This window comes from Asterias amurensis, chromosome 11 (genome assembly GCF_032118995.1).
Source record: "Asterias amurensis chromosome 11, ASM3211899v1".
In the NCBI taxonomy this organism is placed as follows: Eukaryota; Metazoa; Echinodermata; class Asteroidea; order Forcipulatida; family Asteriidae; genus Asterias; species Asterias amurensis.
The window spans coordinates 7,939,790-7,958,018 of NC_092658.1; the positions used below are offsets into that span (position 1 = coordinate 7,939,790).

At 38.5% G+C, this 18,229-nt stretch overlaps 1 protein-coding gene across 1 annotated transcript in view; it reads right to left on the reverse strand.

Annotated features, from left to right (window-relative positions):
* Positions 1-5,282: 5,282 nt before the first annotated feature.
* LOC139943632 (probable helicase with zinc finger domain) overlaps positions 5,283-18,229 on the reverse strand; it is a 35,278-nt gene continuing 22,331 nt past the window's right edge. The window contains exon 19 of the mRNA XM_071940344.1: positions 5,283-18,001. Coding sequence (XP_071796445.1) covers positions 15,745-18,001 — 2,257 coding nt within the window. The 3' untranslated portion in view covers positions 5,283-15,744. The remainder of the gene's footprint in view (positions 18,002-18,229) is intronic.

The window sequence follows — 18,229 nt, forward strand, 5'->3', positions numbered from 1 at the left end:
GCTATTAAGCTTTTGTAATGGGTTTCGTAGGGCGCACTATAAAACGAAAGGATAAAAACAAAATAACATCCACAACAAGCAACGCCCGACACGCAGACTCCCATTTCTTCAATTCTCCGAGAAGACTTTGTCCTCCCCTTTGTTCTTCATATTGTTTTGTACACACAATCCAGCCGAGGACACACCCTCGGTTTCTGCTCAACAAACCAGGGTACGATTTGACAAAGAGGCAATCAAGAGTGATCTTGAAGGCACTGGACACCTTTGGTAATAATGTCAAACTGGACACCTTTGGTAATAATGCCAAAAGTTAATTTATAAAATTGCGGGTATAGTAGACGCGCTGAAAACTTGTTCATATTAACTATCTAAATCTTTGATAGAACGCTGACTGAAAATGGCACACTACAAAATGCATACACTCAGTCAAATAGGACCAATACAAAATATCCAATCATAAAGTTCTATAAGCCCTGCTGATGGCCATGGTGACGTACTGCCCATCTCCTTGAGTTTGCCAAGCAGTTTGTCTCCACTCTGCTCAACCTGACAAGAGCAAATAACCACCCGTACGAGTATTATCCGATCAGTAAATACACATCTATCAAAAAAGGACCAGAGCTGAGAGTGAGAGGCTGATTTCACTGTTAGTTGATGAACAGCAAGCGGGGAGTAAAACAAACAGACTTCATTAAAAAGCGCCATCATTACACGTAAAGGTTTGAAGAGTTACGCACTGCCGCTGTGTTTTTTAGGGGCAGGCTTTCCACTTTCAGGAGAGATTATCATATATACAACCATGTTTCACATTATTTTGTCTTTAAAGGCAGTGGAGATGGACACTATTGGTAATTACTCAACATAATTATTAGCATAAAACCTTACTTGGTGACGAGTAATGGGGAGATGTTGATGGTACAAAACATTGTGAGAAAAGGCTCCCTCTGAAGTGACGTAATTTTCGAGAAAAAAAAAATCCACGAATTTGATTTCGAGACCTCAGATTTAGAATTTGAGGTCTCGAAATCAAGCATATGAAAGCACACAAGTTCGTGTGACAAGGGTGTTTTCTCTTTCATTATTATCTCCAAACGTTGATGACTAATTGAGCTCAAGTTTTCACAGGTTTGTAATTTTATGCATAATGTTCGAATAAACTAATTGAGAAGACTGGTCTTTGACAATTACCAATAGTGTCCAAGGTCTTTAAGCCGTATCAGATTTGGCGGCCATACCATAGAATCCACCAAATTGGAATTTAAATTTCAAGTGCTTTTTATACTAATGAATAAAACAAGTCAGTTCAACTCATTTCAATACTTCAACATATTTTACGCAAATATGTAGAAAAACGATTTTTAAATAAGCTTTAATGGACATACCTTTTCACATAGATTATTTTTCCCTAAGATACTTTTTAGAGAGAAGAACAAAATAATTTAACGAAATTTGTGGAAGACACATATTATTTTGACGACAGTTTTATACTTTTATAATCCCTGCGCTACTCCTGGTCAATATGTTTTTATTGTGCTAAGATGAAAACTGTAAACAAATAAAATGATTAATTGAAAAAGCGTTCGGGCAACTAATACATTTTCTTTTCGCGGCACTCATAAAACGATAATTTAAAATCCTGAACTGAAAAACAGAAATTTTCATGTCGTTTAAATTTTATTAGATTCCATCGTTGTGGTGGATTTGTTCAATGTTTGGTTTCAAACTATTTAACGTTTTCTATAATTTCATTCAGCTTCATTGTTAGGATTTAATTGTTAAAAAATTATATTTATCATAGTTTTTCTCCATCCATCGAGCGAGAGATACAAATTTACAATTCTGCCATTTGCATTAATTGTGGGTTCGAACCCCGTTTACGCCACCATTTATGACCCACGGGTCTTTGATCAAGGCAAATCATTCGTGACTAAATTGTCTTTTTTTGTGTATTGAACGTTTTAAACTTTTGAGGTTTTCTAAATTAGGTCGTTAAAAGTCGCTTCCCTAAAAAATCTTACTTGCTGAGGTGCTGTAGTTTTGAGAAATGAGTAAAACAAGTCACGAAAATTATTTCAGCATGCAAAAATATACTTTATTGTTTTACCAATTTCTCAAAAACTACATCACCTCATATCTTAAGGTACGCTTTTTACTATCATTATCTTCAAATGGTGTCAGTTTAATATAAATCTGTGGACATTATAGTTTGGGTTACAAAAAGTACCCATATCTTTTAAATAAACTTTCCATAAAAAATAAAAAAATCACAGATGCGCTCTAAATTTTATCTCTCTTTGAACCATTGTTTGTAGTTGTTTGAGAGTATCACAGATTAATAAATGGAACATTTGGAATAAAATCAATGTCAACGGTTTGCATCTAAATACTGAAGTGTCCGTCTTTCTAGTGTGTTGCCATAGGACCAAGCACGTTATTAATTATAAATTGTGGTTTATTAGAACAATTCAATTTGGCTGCCGAAGGCAAAGTTAAATTAAACAAACAACATTAATTAAAAATCTTAGACAGGATTGTGAGACGGTTGAAGATGCAAAGTAATGAATAAATTATAAATAAATATACAAACATAGGTTGAAAATGTAAAACCGGTATTAATGCATTTTGGAAAAGTTTCCGTATGGCGCCACCACTTTTTCATTTGATATGAAATAATATAGTATCTAATTTACCTCATTGAGATATCCTTTTTTGTACAAATTAGTGAAAAAGTGGTGGCGCCGTACAGAAAGTTATCCTGCATTTTTTTTAAAGGCAGCTTTTTTAGAATAATAAACAAGATTGGATAATATTGCCACCACCTTTTCACTCTTTTTTACTAAAGTGGTATCTCATTGAGGTAAATTAGATACTATACTATTTTAAAACTGGGGGAAAATATCACCTTTTGTTTCGTGTCCGTCGGATTTTCCATTGGACGAAGTGACTTGAACAACTTCCTAGCAATTGCCACTCGCCGTGAAAATCGTGCAAACCTCGGCACGAGCTTCGAAGCGGTCGTCTCATTAACACGGGGGAGGGACTCTGTCTTTGCCCGGTGCTTGCTGGTCGCACGGGGGGCAAGAGCCTTCCCGTCGCTGCTTCTTCTCCGTGGACCCTGGCCATCTCCAGAGGGGTTGGAGACGTTAGACGGCCGTCTCCCATCAGGTAAGTCCGGCAGGATGTCCGGTACCGACTTGGTTAGGGGCCTGCTGGGGCCCGAGGCGTACGTACCACCGCAGGCACCATCAACCGGTGGAAGTTTAAGAAAGTTATCGCTCCCTTTGGCAGCCATTTTTCTATGGTTTCAAAATACTCGGGCCGTTGTTTGGGATCATCTTTCTGTTTGTGAACACCACCCCACCACCACACAACATTCGAGCATGTGTCCGTCACTATTTATTCAGCTTGGCATCAGAGATGTATTGAAAAGGTCTTTTGGTTTACAATAAACCACTTCTGGTGCTTCAAAATAAGTGTTGCCCAAATAATAGACTACAATGGCCGCGTGATAGTCCGCTCAGGTAATGGATTCTTATGTTGTGTGCAATTGTTGTCCACATAACTCCAAACACACCAAATTGAATCAACAGAAACACAACAAAAACAAAACGAGAGTAAATTTGACTACTGTTTATGCGGCGTAACCAAGGCGATTTGCCTCACCCTAGATTGGGTGAGAGCCAGGTCGGCATATTTTGGTGCGCATTTGGTGGACAAAATACGATGTTAGGCGGATTTTCGGTATCACCATGTAATACACTATTCTAGAAAACGGTCAGAGAAAACACTGTCGATAAATAGGCACTTCTCAAAGCCACCACTACTCACAATAAGAGATTTCTTACATAAGGTCACCGCAAACCTTACATATTTTGGTATGTACAGCCAGGAGAACTGGAACATCTTTTTCTTGTTTTCACGAATGGGTGAACATGTTCAACAGAGAATTATGTCCGTCCCCCATCCCCCGAAACATTTAGCCATCTGAAGCCGAACAAATGTCGCCCTGTTTTGTTCCGTTGACTAAAGAAGCTTCTTAAAATAACATTCCAGGGTTGACATCCATCTCAATGGAAACAATCTTGCTTTTCATGGAGAGACTTTTGGCTAATTGTGGGGGTCATCATTTACACCCCATTCAGACCTCATCACCTTCTGCTCAATGGGACCACGGAGGACGGAGCAAGAAGTTCTGACCATAATAACCGCTCAATTAAAGGCACTGGACATTGTTGGTAATCTTTGTTAGCACAAAAACATACTTGTTAACGAGCAATGGATAGCTGTTGATAGTATCAAACATTGTGAGAAACGGCTCCCTCTCTAAAGTGACGTGATTTTCGAGATAAAAGTAATTTTCCACGAATTTGATATCGAGACTTCACCTAAATTAGAATTTGAGGTCTCGAAGTCAAGCATCTGAAAGCACACCACTTTGTGTGACAAGGGTGTTTTGTCTTCCATTATTATCGCAATTTCGACGACCAATTGAGTTCAAGTTTGTACAGAATTGTTATTTTGTGCATATGTTAAGATACACCAAGTGAGAAGACTGTTCTTTGACAATTCTTAAAGGTGTACAGTGTCTTTAACGATGTGGAATTCCGGTTTACAGTAAAGAGCACAGTGTACCATCATCATGCGATCCTTTCAAATGTCATTTTGCTCTTTAAAGGCACCGGGTGGATTTCACATAGAGTTAGGACTAGTCCTAACTCTTTGTGAAATCCACCCCTGGACACCTTTAGCATTGTCAAAGAACAGTATTCTCACTTGGTGGCATGGTGTATCCCAACATATGCATAAAATAACAAATCTGGGAAATTTAGGACTCGACTGGTCAACGAAGTTGCAAGAGAATAATGAAAGTAAAAAGACACCTGTTGCGCAAATTAATGTGTGTGCTTTCAGATGTCTAATAAAAGAGGGCTTCATGTCAGGTGTCCTAGGTCGGGAAATGAGGAAGATTCAGAAGAGGGCGCTATCATAACAAGTTTGTACACAGTTTGCCATATGGGGGCAGAATATCCTGTCACACAGGCGCGGTCTTCTATTATTTGAGTGAAATTTTACCTCTTTCCGCAAAACTACCTTTAACTTCAGAGGGAGTCGTTTCTCACAATGTTTTATACAGTCAACATCTCTCCATTGCTAGTTATCAAGTAAGTTTTTAGGCTAACAACTTATTTGAGTAATTACCAATTGATAGTGATCACACAAAATTGAAAAATGATGGGTTTGTGATTTAATAAAGCAAATTCGATAAAGGAATAAAGCACAATACAAAAGTTAACAATTATGTGAATCAGACAAACCTTTTTTATTCCCAAAGTTTAAAAAATAACATTTGACAAATGTCAAGAGTTTCACTTTGAAAATGCTGCATATTAATCCATCATGACTTACTAGTTTGGTTCTACATGTCTTATGTACACCACAACACACACACACACGAAAATAAGTAAGAAGTTTGCGCTTCACTGCATATGGCCACTGGACATAGGGTTCAGAATGACATAGAGTTCAAAGGTCAATCTCAGCCAGGGACCACCTTCATGGCCCTGGGCAAATTACATAAAGCATGTAAGCACAGAAACTTGCTAAGCACAGGAAAATATTGCTCAGCAAAAACAAGTTACCTGCTTAACAACTTGATGAAATTGGGGCAAGCTGCTTAAGCACTCAAATATTGTGTAACAATGTTCTGCTAAGCAAAAATGAGGGGATACCAGTCACTGAAACTTTTGTTGGTAACCTTTATTCTGGTAAGCATAGTTTTGTTGTGATTAGCTACTTTATGTGCTTAAGCATTTCTATGAAATTGTGCCGTGACCGAGTCAACCTGCCAACCCTCAATATTTTGAGTTAATTCTGAGAAAATAATCCAGCAACTATTTTGTGTTTAGCAGGAACTGGCTTCAAGAAGTGTTCATCAGAAACAATATGTTCACTTCACAGGGCCCAATTCAATAAAGCCTACGAGCAAAAAAACTTGCCAAGCACAGAAAATCATTGCGTAGCAAAAACAGGTTACCAGCCAACACTCCATGAAATTTACATTGTTGCGACTGGTGCCCCACTCATTGTTTGCTAAGCCAAGATACTTTATAAGCAGTAGTTTCTGCTTAATATGAAAGTGGGCCAATGGCCGAATTTTATAATGCCTGTAAGCACAAAACTTGCTGAGCACAGAATAGTAACGCTTAAGCAGAAACAGGTTACCGGCCAAAATGACATAAGCTTGCATTGTTGCGGCTGGTACCCCACTCAATTTTTGCTCAAGCAGTATTCTCTGCTAAACAGCTTTTTGAAAGTGGGTCAAGGTACCTCTCTTCTCTCCAACTGATCAAAATGTGCTGAATGTTCATAGACAATAATTTGTTCTTACAGCATTTTGGGCACAATATCAATGTTGGTAGGCCCACTCACAACCAGTCCTCCATGTCAACCTGGTCAAACATTACCGTTTCAGAAATTCCGCGTTTTTTGCGGTCAGGCGTTCAGCCAGTTTCTTACGCGGCATCACCTATGCAGGGAACCATTAAATACAAGCGCCATTAAAGCTACACCTTTTAATACACACCCCCTCAAAACTCCCCCGAAAAAGGGTGAAAAACCGATACACTGTACAGTTAAAATGCTGATTATTAAAAATGCTTTGAATGCATTTACTTTTAATACACAGCAGTCATCAACAATGTATAGGACTGTATCCCAAAATAGGCCCATTTATGTACAAATAAATCAAGTCTAGCTGAAATAAAACCCTTGCATTACGCACAACGCTACATGGACGCTGAACTCTAGCGCACGTTTTTTACGCACAAAGAACAGCTATTGTCCAATCACTTGCCTCATTGAAGGCGCTTTTTCACCCCTAGTGAGGGCGGGTTTTTGACCCCAGTGAGGACGCATTTTTTACCCAAGTGAGGGCGCTTTTTTACCCCAGGGAGCGTGTAATGTCACATGCAAGGGGGCTATGCAGTCTCCATGAAGAAGCTATAATCATGCTACACAAAGATCACTCAATTGGACAGTCTCTCAATTGCATTAACCATGCCAAAATATTGCCACGATGCCACAAACTTTTCAATTTCATCACCACGAACAAATAAACACCTTGCAACCAAAGTTAGTATAAACTTGATTTTTATACTTTTTCAATATCTAGTCATTAATTTCTTCAAAGTTCACGCATTGAAACAGTAGCATATTTGGCAGTATATTTGGCCCTGTGGTTGATAATGAAAACGTGCATATACGGGTGTTTAAGAGTTTGGGGTCAAAACCCATGATCTAAAAATGTCAAGCTTGTTTTGATTGGCTTAATCTCTTTTGAGCATACTCTTTTAGCCAATGGCAGGCTTCGTCTTAATCACCTGAATTGCCTTCTTCCTGCATTAATCTTTTGAGAACATGAAATGATGAAACTGTTTCGTTCAACTTATACTTGTCACTGTCCATATAACCAACACCAATTGAATTAGTTTGTATCACCCTTTGCAACAGAGCTTCGTATAATACTCTTTAAAGAAAAAACCTAAAAACTTCTTTTTTCACTAAACTACATGTAAATATACAAATTCCAAAATAAAACCTGTTCATTATTATACTAAACAAATCTAAAACTTAATCGCCACACTGCAATAATACAAACAAAAAATGCCAACAAAAACTCCAAAGCTAAATCGAACGCCATTTTTAAAAGTCAAATTCGATTGATGTCCGGAAAAATGACAGTGCAACATTGCAGTCAAGTGTGGCACACGATCCGCTTCAGATAAGTCTTAATTATACATTTACAATTTACACAATTAAGTTGTATAAGAAACTAGAACATATATACAACGTACATTTCTAGAAATGTCCATCTACAATCTATCTACATCTATGATTTTGAGGTTTATATACAATTGGGTTTTTCTGTACACTTTTCCCCAAAAAGGATGGTTTGCTTCAAAAAGCCTACGGCTATTTTGTGTACATCACCTCTTTGGTGTCAATATCACACAACAACAGCTTTGGGGCAAACAAAGTCCCCGTTAGAAGCTGGAAACAGCCGATGGTCATTAAGAAAGCAACGTTATGCTGTCAAAGAAGAAAACAAAAAAACTCTAATAAAATGTGAAGTTCTTTTCGTGAACATCTTTGCAACCCAACTTATCTAAGCACAATTATAAGCTAATAAAATCACTGATACATATAAATAGGTTAAACAACACACATTAAAACGCGAAGAGATTAATATCAAGACTTTTTCAGCTGGATTTACAAGCTGCGTTTTACTTCTACATTAAGGCTTGAAATAGAAAGCTTTTCTAGTTTTAAACTGATTTCTTCAATCAAAAAAACCCAAATGCAAGAATTCAAACTACTAACAACAAGTAAATTAGTAAAATAAGTAAGACATTTTTGTTTACCTTTCCAAAAGAAAATGGGGCTTTATATACATTTATATATTATTCATCTAGAAACACAGAGCACACAAAACAGAAGATATTTACACATACACTTTCTCAAATAGAGAAAACCTTTTCAACAAAATGGGTGATAACCTTTGGATGTATACCTCCGAGTTAATTAAACTTCTTTGTATTTTTCCTTTAAACTTGCCCACCAGAACAAAACATCATTATAATTTACGGAGTTATCTGCAAAAATAAATTGTAATACTAATTTTCTCTAATACTATTTGAATACTAACTCAGACATCCAACCCAAATAATTTGTTTTTGCTATATTTACATTTTTGTCCCTACAAAAAAAATAATAATAATCTCTCAAACATTCAAAGAAATTTCTTTCATTTTTACACTGAAGATATAAATTTGAAGGGAAATCATATGTAAATTAGGGCGTTTTTTTATTGTTTTTTTTTTAAGGTTGATTTTTTGCCGAGTCAACGTTTTGATCTATTTTCCATTTTTTTTTTTTTTTTTTTCCTCTCCCTTTTTTTTTTAAATATAATTTTTGTTCATATGTAATACATAGAATCTAACTCAGTATATGGTTTTCAATTAATTGGACAGAATGTCAGTAACAACAAAAAAGAGATGCCTAAAACTACAATCACAATAGGGAATATCTAAAACCCTTCTACATTGTCAGTGATTAATTTTTGTACACAGCCAATTAGCATAATGTACAAAGAGTAAAGTTCAAAGATCATTCAGAAAAAGGCAAATTATGCTTTAGTCCTGAGTAACCTATTATTGTTTACATATTTTTGTTTGCATCTATAAGTCCTTTTAAATGAGACACCACCAATCTAAGTAAAATAGGGTAAAGGAGTAAGAATTGAAAATGAGGGGGGGGGGGGTTCAGAGGGAAATTAACATATTAAATGGTCCAATGACAACTTTACAAAATCTATACGGTTTGTTACCCAAAAACTACAGATGGTTCTGTTAAATTCTTATTGCATCATTTTTCTGTGTAAAACCAGGGTCAACTACCGACCTCTTTAAATATTAATGGGGCTGGGGAACCCTATACATTTATTGACAGAACCGTCATCTCTAAATGAAATTAAAGGGTACACCTAAATCCAACAAAATTATCTCAAAATGAAAGTGTGAAGATGAAATTTTAAAGTAAATGTGGAAATTTCACAAAGATGGTTGTATGATACATATCGTCTTACTTTTGTATAACCATAGCGCAGATATAAACAGCAGCTTTATTTTTTAATCTATTTTTTTTTTTTTTTTTTTACAATATATAAATATTTATTTTTTGTATTATGCCAGCTGTTTTACATACTTTGTGATTTGTTGCCGTGACCCATTGAAATGATGCTTACATGTGTGCCAATGAAGTGTATAGCCAAGTCCAAATGGGCGGCTACAGCTAGGGCTACATCTAAATTTCTGCATCAATATACGTTGAAATATAGGCCAGCCTTAGCAACACCCTTAACAACAGCCGCAGCCATAACTAACACCAATTCAGATACGGCCATACACTGATTTTGGAGCTCCCTATCGACCCCATTGCCAACAACAAGTTGTGAACATAGAAATCCTATGAACATAAAATCCTGTCGTTCTACAATCCTGGAGTTCCAAAATGGCCAACCACTGGCTCCGTACACCTCTATCTGAATGATGACTGCTCTATAACCTGTCACCCCTATGCTCCGACACCCCTATGTTCTGATAAACCCTTATAATCTACACGTAAGGGTTAGGGTGAGGGCCAGGGTTAGGATTAGGGACATACAAGTGTTGTGGGAACACAAGGTTGTGGGAACATTAAACAGGCATGATATCTGGTCGTTGGAAAAAAAAGTAGGAAAATTGTATTTATTAATAGGTTGACTTACTCTACAGTCAGGTGTAGGCAATAAAAACACTGGACACTATTGGTAATTTCCAAAGACTAGTTTTCTTACTTGGTGTATCTCAACATATGCATAAAATAACAAACCTGTGAAAATTTGAGCTCAATCGGTCGTCGAAGTTGCGAGATAATAATGAAAGAAAAACACCCTTGTCACACGTTGTTGTGTGCTTTAAGATGCTTGATTTCGAGACCTCAAATTCTAAATCTGAGGTCTCGAAATCAAATTCGTGGAAAATTACTTCTTTCTCGAAAACCACGTTACTTCAGAGGGAGCCGTTTCTCACAGTGTATTATACTATCAATAGCTCCCCATTACTTGTTACAAAGTAAGGTTTTATGCTAATAATTATTTTGAGTAATTACCAATAGTTTCCACTGCCTTTAATAGACTTTTCAGGCTATTTAATCACAATTTTCTAACCTTTTCCAAGGGCCAAAAAAATGAAAATCAGACGAAAGTAGAGAGAATATCACGCCTGATAATACGTTTGTAACCATCTCAATAATGCAGAACAGTCGTTTGAAACAGACAGTGAGCCTTACTTTAAAGCCACTTTAAACACCTTTCCCACTTTCCAATTAATACTGTCCTTGTATATATTTTGTTTGTTTGTTATTTCTTTTCTTACAAATTACACGTTACATCTTTACATATTTATATAGAATATTTACATATTTTTGTACATGCATATTATGTGTGCAAATTCTAGAAGTATCAACGGGAAATTACCCTACCCCTACCCCTCCCCTCCCCCCCCCCCAATCAAAAAGCACATGAAATCCTGGGGGTCTGCTATTTTATCTCACAAGACCACAACATTCTCACAAAACAAAAACACACTTTACAACTATGGAAATACAACTTTTTCTTTTGATGATTTTTAGGGATACCAAAGTGTTTTTTAAGTATAGCTATACTGAAATCCTATTGTGTAATAATAACAGGCTCTCTCACTAAAGCTCTGGGCCCAGTTTTATTATACTGCTTTATACAAAGTGTCTATGCTAAGCAAGATACAGTGGGATACCAGTTGCAACAACCTTTAATTTGGCCGATATGCTAATTCTGCTAAAGCAAGTTTCTTTTAGGTGCTTAGTCATTTCAACTTGCTTTCCTATTGAATGTTTCCGAGCAAGTTACTAACTTTAAACAAGTCCCGTATTTTAAAAGTTTGCATTCTTATTTTTTACAGTTTCATCACCTCTTGTGCTCACTTTAAATTTGTACTAGTCCCTTGGTCTGGTCAGTCGTGCATTTGACTAGAGCCTGCATCAATTTTGAACAGCAAATCAGATGACAACTATATATCACAATTTCTAAGAGGTAGGTTGATCAGGTTTGACTAGACTGCCATGTTACTTAGTCCCTGAGTTTGACTAGCCCGAAAGGGCGACCAGAAAGCCACGTTTGCCTAGACCAATCGGGCCACCTAAGAGCCAAGTTTGACTAGTTAATACTTAAGAGCCAAGAATTAATAGACCGGCGGGAATACCCATGAGCCAAATTGACTAGCATGCCAAGCTACCTTAGAGCCAAGTTTGACTAGCCTACCAAGCTGCCTGGAGCAATGTTGATTAGCCCATTGGGCTACCTTTTTTTCATTACCTACGAGCCGAGTTTGACTAGCCCGATTAGACTTTTAAGAAGCAAAAAATGAAAATACACTTTTTACAATAAATCGGAAATTGGAAAAGCCTATGATTACATCTGTTCTAAATCTACTGGTTAGAGTCCTCCAGAAAAAAATGCTTTCCTTCATATTAAAAGGTCATTAATAAAGATAAACCCTTACTAACCTTAATCGAGGACCAAGTTTCCATACGCTATTTTTATTTTTATATTATTTTTATTATTTATCTTTTATAATATACATCAACCTCAACCCTGCAATTTTTAGTTGAAGTCTTTATCCTGGTCATTTGTGATGTCCCAAGAGATGACCTTTGACCCTTGCTCCTACCATTTGCTTCTAGGGTGTCGTGTATTATTATCAAAAAGTAAGTCTCTTATGGGGTTGTTGAAATCAGTGGATTTAATTTATGCAAATTTATGCGTCTTTATTGCATATGATTTTGCATGACATATCTATTTTTTGATCCACATAATATACATCGACAAATGCATAATTAAATTAACACAGCTAACATTCAAATTGCCGTCAAGTAAGACAGGTACAGAAGTTTGGGATACACAATAAATGCAACCTGTTGCCATATATACACCTACTGAAACATGTAACATTTCTTCTGACGAAAACCACACTTCAACCCAAATAAAAAAAACATCTGAAAATTTCTAATTACCTGTGCCAGACCAACAAGAAACAAAACCTTTTTCCAAAATCTTTCTTAATCCACTATTTAACAGACATTACATAAAATATTTTTATCCTGTTGCGTGACAGTACATGAAAAAGAAAAGCTGTAAATTTAAAGAAGCAGTAAAGAAATTGTTAGTAAATATTGAGCTGTTGTTTTCCCCTTTGGTGTATTGTACAATCCACCCCTTTGGTGTAATAATTATACAGTTCAACAAGTATCTGAAAATATATATCATGCATTAGAAACTCTTCTAGTTACAATATCAACAAACATGATGGCTTCAATCTCATCTCTCCATCAGCGACAGCATTAATTCTTTATTAACTACCAAAAAGATGTTTTTTTTTTTTTTTCATCCTTAATCTTTTTTTTTTTTTTTATCATTCAATTGAAGAACTAATTTTTATAGAAATACATATAAAAGTAGAACCAAAATTTGTAATTCAATAAAGCAGGCATCAAGCTAGAACAGAACTATATTCTACTATACAAAATACTGACACTTCCACATCAACAATTTTCCCCTTCCCTACATACACAACTACAAAATCCTTTTTACCCAAGTACTTTCCGAGTATATTCACGACAGCAAAGCTATTTTTGTTTTTTATTATTTTTCATTTTTTTCATTTTTTTTTTTTTCCCTCCACATAAACAAAAAAAATCTGAGAATATATTTAAAATAAATTATTATTCACAAACAAAGCGTTATTTACAAAATGCTACAGTTTTTCTCCTCAAAATACAAACCTTGCTCATCGCTTCTTAACTCGTCTTGTCCTCTTAATTAGCCAAAGTAAAATAATTCTTGCTTTTGCATCACTGTACCGCGAAAAAACCAAACACATATTCAATCCTGCTTTAAGATATACAATATTTACAAATAATGCACCGGCTTTTAACAAGTACATATTTTTTCACTAGACTGACTAACTTGTTGATACCCAAACCGTTTTTATAAAATTGAAGTCAGAAAAACTTCATACAACAAGTACACTTGATACTAAAATGTCCATAATAGGTTGCCATTATACACAGAAAAGCAGCCGTTCTTGTTTGAAACCCTACAAACAATGACATAAAGCACTGTGTTCCTATTCCTATGCAGCAGTTATACATGGTTTCATATATTACGCTTTTCAACAATTACTTGGTCCCTTAAAGTACTCTTAACTGAAGCAAACATTTCCTGCAAATCACACCAGGAATAATCTATACATATCAGAACCCATTCTCATAGAGCCGATGATTAGCACAACAACCTGTTAAGCACACAAACAATCTTGCTCAGCAGAAACTGATTACCAGCCAACATTCCATAAGGTTTACATTGTTGCGACTGGTGCCTTATTCATTTTCTTGCTGAGCTAAGAGGTATTTCCTGCTAAACAGCTTTATGAAGTTGGGCCTGGGGTCGATTTCAAGGCTAGTGCAAAGTTAGTGATTAGACTAGTCTTAACTCTATGAAATCAACCCCTGGTTCCACAACATGATAATACTCAGAGAGGCATAATGATACTTCATATCGGTTCATGGCCGTGTCTGAAATGGCAGCTGTGGCTGTGACTGTTGCTAAGGGGTTTTGCTAAGGGCAAGCCTATGCTTCAATGCATGTTGACTTAGGGATCCAGCCATAGCCGTAGCAGTCTATGGCTTTAACTGAAATGGCAGCTGTGGCTGTGACTGTTGCTAAGGGGTTTTGCTAAGGGCAAGCCTATGCTTCAATGCATGTTGTCTTGGGGATCCAGCCATAGCCGTAGCAGTTTATGGCTAAGATTGAAATGGCAGCTCTGGCTGCAACTTTCGCTAAGGGGTTTTGCTAAGGGCAGCCTATGCTTCAATGCATGTTGTCTTGGGGATCCAGCCATAGCCGTAGCTGCAAATTCAGACACAGCTTCTCAAAAGTATTTTCTCCGCAAGATTTGAGAAAACAAGTTTCTATATTTTTATATCTGGTATATCTCACCTTGAAAATTAATTCCTGTACAGTTTCTTCAAGAGCCACAGCAAACAACCTGGTACAGATATGGTATTACAATGCAACCCAAACCACACTGTATAGAATACATGAACATGTACATACTTGATTATTTTGTTTTATAAAAAGCTTCCTGTTGTTCCAATGTACAAACTGTCCAGCTGTAGTAATACATAAGTACAACTGTACCCAATATACAGATTCTTCAGTTAAAAATTTGCAGTTAGCCACAGTTATAAATGCTGGACATGACGTACACTCGGACACTGAATCGGCCAGTCTGCTCAAAACCCTGTCATACTCTGTCTGTTTCATGTGATATATGAAACGAATGGTTTTGCGACGGTAATAATGACATTTGGCGTCATCTGCACATGCATCAGCTTTGAGGATGGTTGTCCCTCAATGTCTACGACAGTATTTGGGATGAATCTGCATTGTGCTGAAAACAAGATTTGGCTGAAAACTACTAACTGTCGCAGAACCATCCGTCGTCGAAAGCGAGAAACTCTCTATTAATAGCAGCTTCCACAACGAATTGAGAATTATTCATATGCTATTTATATTTGCTCCAAAGACAGTTTCATATGATAAAGGTTTTGACACAATCTTGCCACGATATTCACTGAATCCTGAGCGCAAAAATACAAAACTACTTATTTCAACGAAGGCTTCAGAGTAACTGATACCAAAGGGCAATCTTTTATAGATCATCCAAAAGACATCAGGGTCCAATATCATGACTCTGCTTACTGTCAGCAAATAACGGGAAAATTCATACTTACACCAAGCATATTTTACAGGTTAGCAGAAGTCTTTTTTTTTGTGCATGTGTAAACTCAACCCTACTAGGAATCATTTGCTTACACAGCTAGCACAGAAATGTGGCGCTTGCCCTTTAGGCTAAGAATGGTTATCGCAAGCGCATAATGTGGCAGTAGGCAGAGCCATAAAATTGGGCCCAACTATGAACAACACTGGGGTTTATCAAATTATAGGCATAAGCACCCACTCTTCAAGAACAAGTGCATGTGCAATCAAGATTGTGAAAAAGCATCACATGATAAGGACCAAGAAACAAGAGGGATTCTGAAATCTAGTCAGTTAAAGTAGGAATAATACCCATCTTTGTTTTGCCGATTACCGAGGTCTTTGATTAGCATCAAGGGGGAGGCCGTCTTGCCTCTGTCCTCGAGAGGGAATCCCGTCTTGCTGAGCTTGGGCTTCGGCGTGGCACGCAGAGCGCTGGCGTACGACATTGATGCTGCTAAAGGCTGCATGTCATCCTTTGAGTTGCTGTCCAGGTGAGCACCAGTGCCGATCGGGCTGAAGCGGCTACCTGGATTCGGGTTGAGCCCCATGTGGTCGTCATGCTGCGGTGGCGGCAGTGCCGACACCAGCTGCTGAGACTCTGCTGGTGTGTAATCGTAATCCCCGCCCTGGTTCATATACATCCTGCTATTAACAACTGAATTAGATCTTACCCATTCTGGTTCTTCTCTGTCTAGGCCTAGGTCCTCCGCCTGGTGATTCGCCGGGATCTCATTCCTGAAGGCGAAGTTTGGCTGGTCCTCCTGGGAGGTCTCGTGGTAGAGGTCCCGCTGCACCCCAAGCCGTGGGAAGCTGGATTCGGTTGAGAAGAATCCAGCGTTCTGACCTGAAGGGTTTCTGGACCGGTCTGTGTTGTTGACCATGTGGTTCAGATTGGGACTAACCGGGGGTTGTTGGCTCTGCCGTGGATTGCTCATAGGTGGGTGGCTATTTTGCTGGGCATAGATCGATCTAGGCATGTGAACTCCACTGGCCCTTAATGCTATGGGCTGACCCGACACACTCTGTTCTGGTTGCTTGTTGATGCCATACTGCATATCGTTGTTGCTCTGGGGGAACGGCTGCTGCTGCTGTTGGTGTTGACCCAACCCGTAGCCCCCCATTTGTTCCTTCTGAGGTTTGACATTGCTCATTTGTAACACTTCCCTCTCATACTCCTCTGGGATCTTGTTTCTATTTCCCTGCTGCAGCATGTTCAAGATTTCCTGACCGGCAGCATTTCCTTTGAAAGTGCCGTTGAATTCACTCCATGGCTCAGTATTGCGTGGATGGCTGTTCTCGAAGAGCTGTCGTTGCACAGCAGGTCGCGGTGCATGTTGTTGTGCGTTAGTTGCACCTGTCGGCACAGGATGCAAGCCACCAGAGCGCTGCTGCTGCTGTTGCTGCTGTTGCTGCTGTTGCTGTTGTTGGTGTTGCTGCTGCTGATGTTGTTGCTGCTGCTGATGAAGACGCATTTGCTGAAGATGGTGTTGATGCAAGGATTGTGGACTTAGTGGATGATGGGCAGGATGATTCGGCCGACCAGAATGTGTCATCCTGTGCAGCGCCTCAGCTGCTACTGCAAGTGGTGGAGGCTGTCCAGGTTGTTCTGCTCCAGTTTGATGATGCACATTTTGCTGCTGCTGGTGTTGCTGCTGTTGCTGCTGCTGCTGCTGCTGCTGCTGCTGTTGCTGCTGCTGCTTGGGAGAATGCTTTGACAGGAACTTACTTGCATAATCAGGTCCCATCGTCCTCAGGTAGTAGTTATACTCCTCATTGATTCTCAACTCCTGCAACTTGGCCACAGTTTCCTGCTGCTCGCTCAGCGTCGATTTAGTGCTGCTTGCCTCCGAGCCGCTGGATTTCCTCTCCCGCGCGTGGGATGCCCCAGCTTGCCAGTTAGAGTTTGCATTGGGCGATTCCTTCGGAGAGCCCGGGTGGGATGACTTGTCAGACTGCTGCTTCGGGGAGAGTTGAGGTGAGGAACCACTGGCCAGGTGCGTTGGTGAGTGGCGCATCATGTGTGGGAATCCGTACGGTGGCATGACCATGGGTAACCCCGTGCTGGGGTCGATGTAAGCACCCTGATGGTATAGCTGGTGGCCTGGGAGCATACGTAGTGGATGCATGGGCATCATGTACGACATAGGCATCATGAACATCCTACCGGTCACTGGATCGAAGGTCGGGATGGGACTACCTGGACGGACCATTCCAGGCCCGTAGGGCATTCCAGTAATTGCTCGGAAGGATGCATTCATTCCAGCTGTGAGTGACGTTGGGATTGCAGACTGGTTTGGTGAGAGCATTCCTCTTGGGAGTCCATGGCCTGGTAGTCCCGCTCCATGGAGTCCAGCTCCTTGGATCATGGGGGCACCAGTCATCTGGTTCCGTAATGCTTGTGGAATGAACTCCTTAGCGAGAGGGTTCAGATTGTAGGTCTTCTTCATCTCAACACCAGAGAGCTGGGCTCGGATCTCCTCATAGGTGATGCCGAAGAGACTATCACTCTCATGGGCAGCTTTGATGAAATTCTCCCAAAGGATTCTACAGAAAAATTATATTAAAAAAAACAATTAAATATGCAAATACATATTTTTGTTAGGTGGTTTAAATTGAAAACAAAATTACTAGTAAAGTTGCAAAATGAAAAAACCTTTTTTTTCTAAAATTTGTTTGATAGATTCCAAATCTATTAAAATAGCTGTAAATCTAAACTAGGATCAAATCAGCCCAAAATCAGAACTATAAAAAACTTAAATTATCAGCAATCCA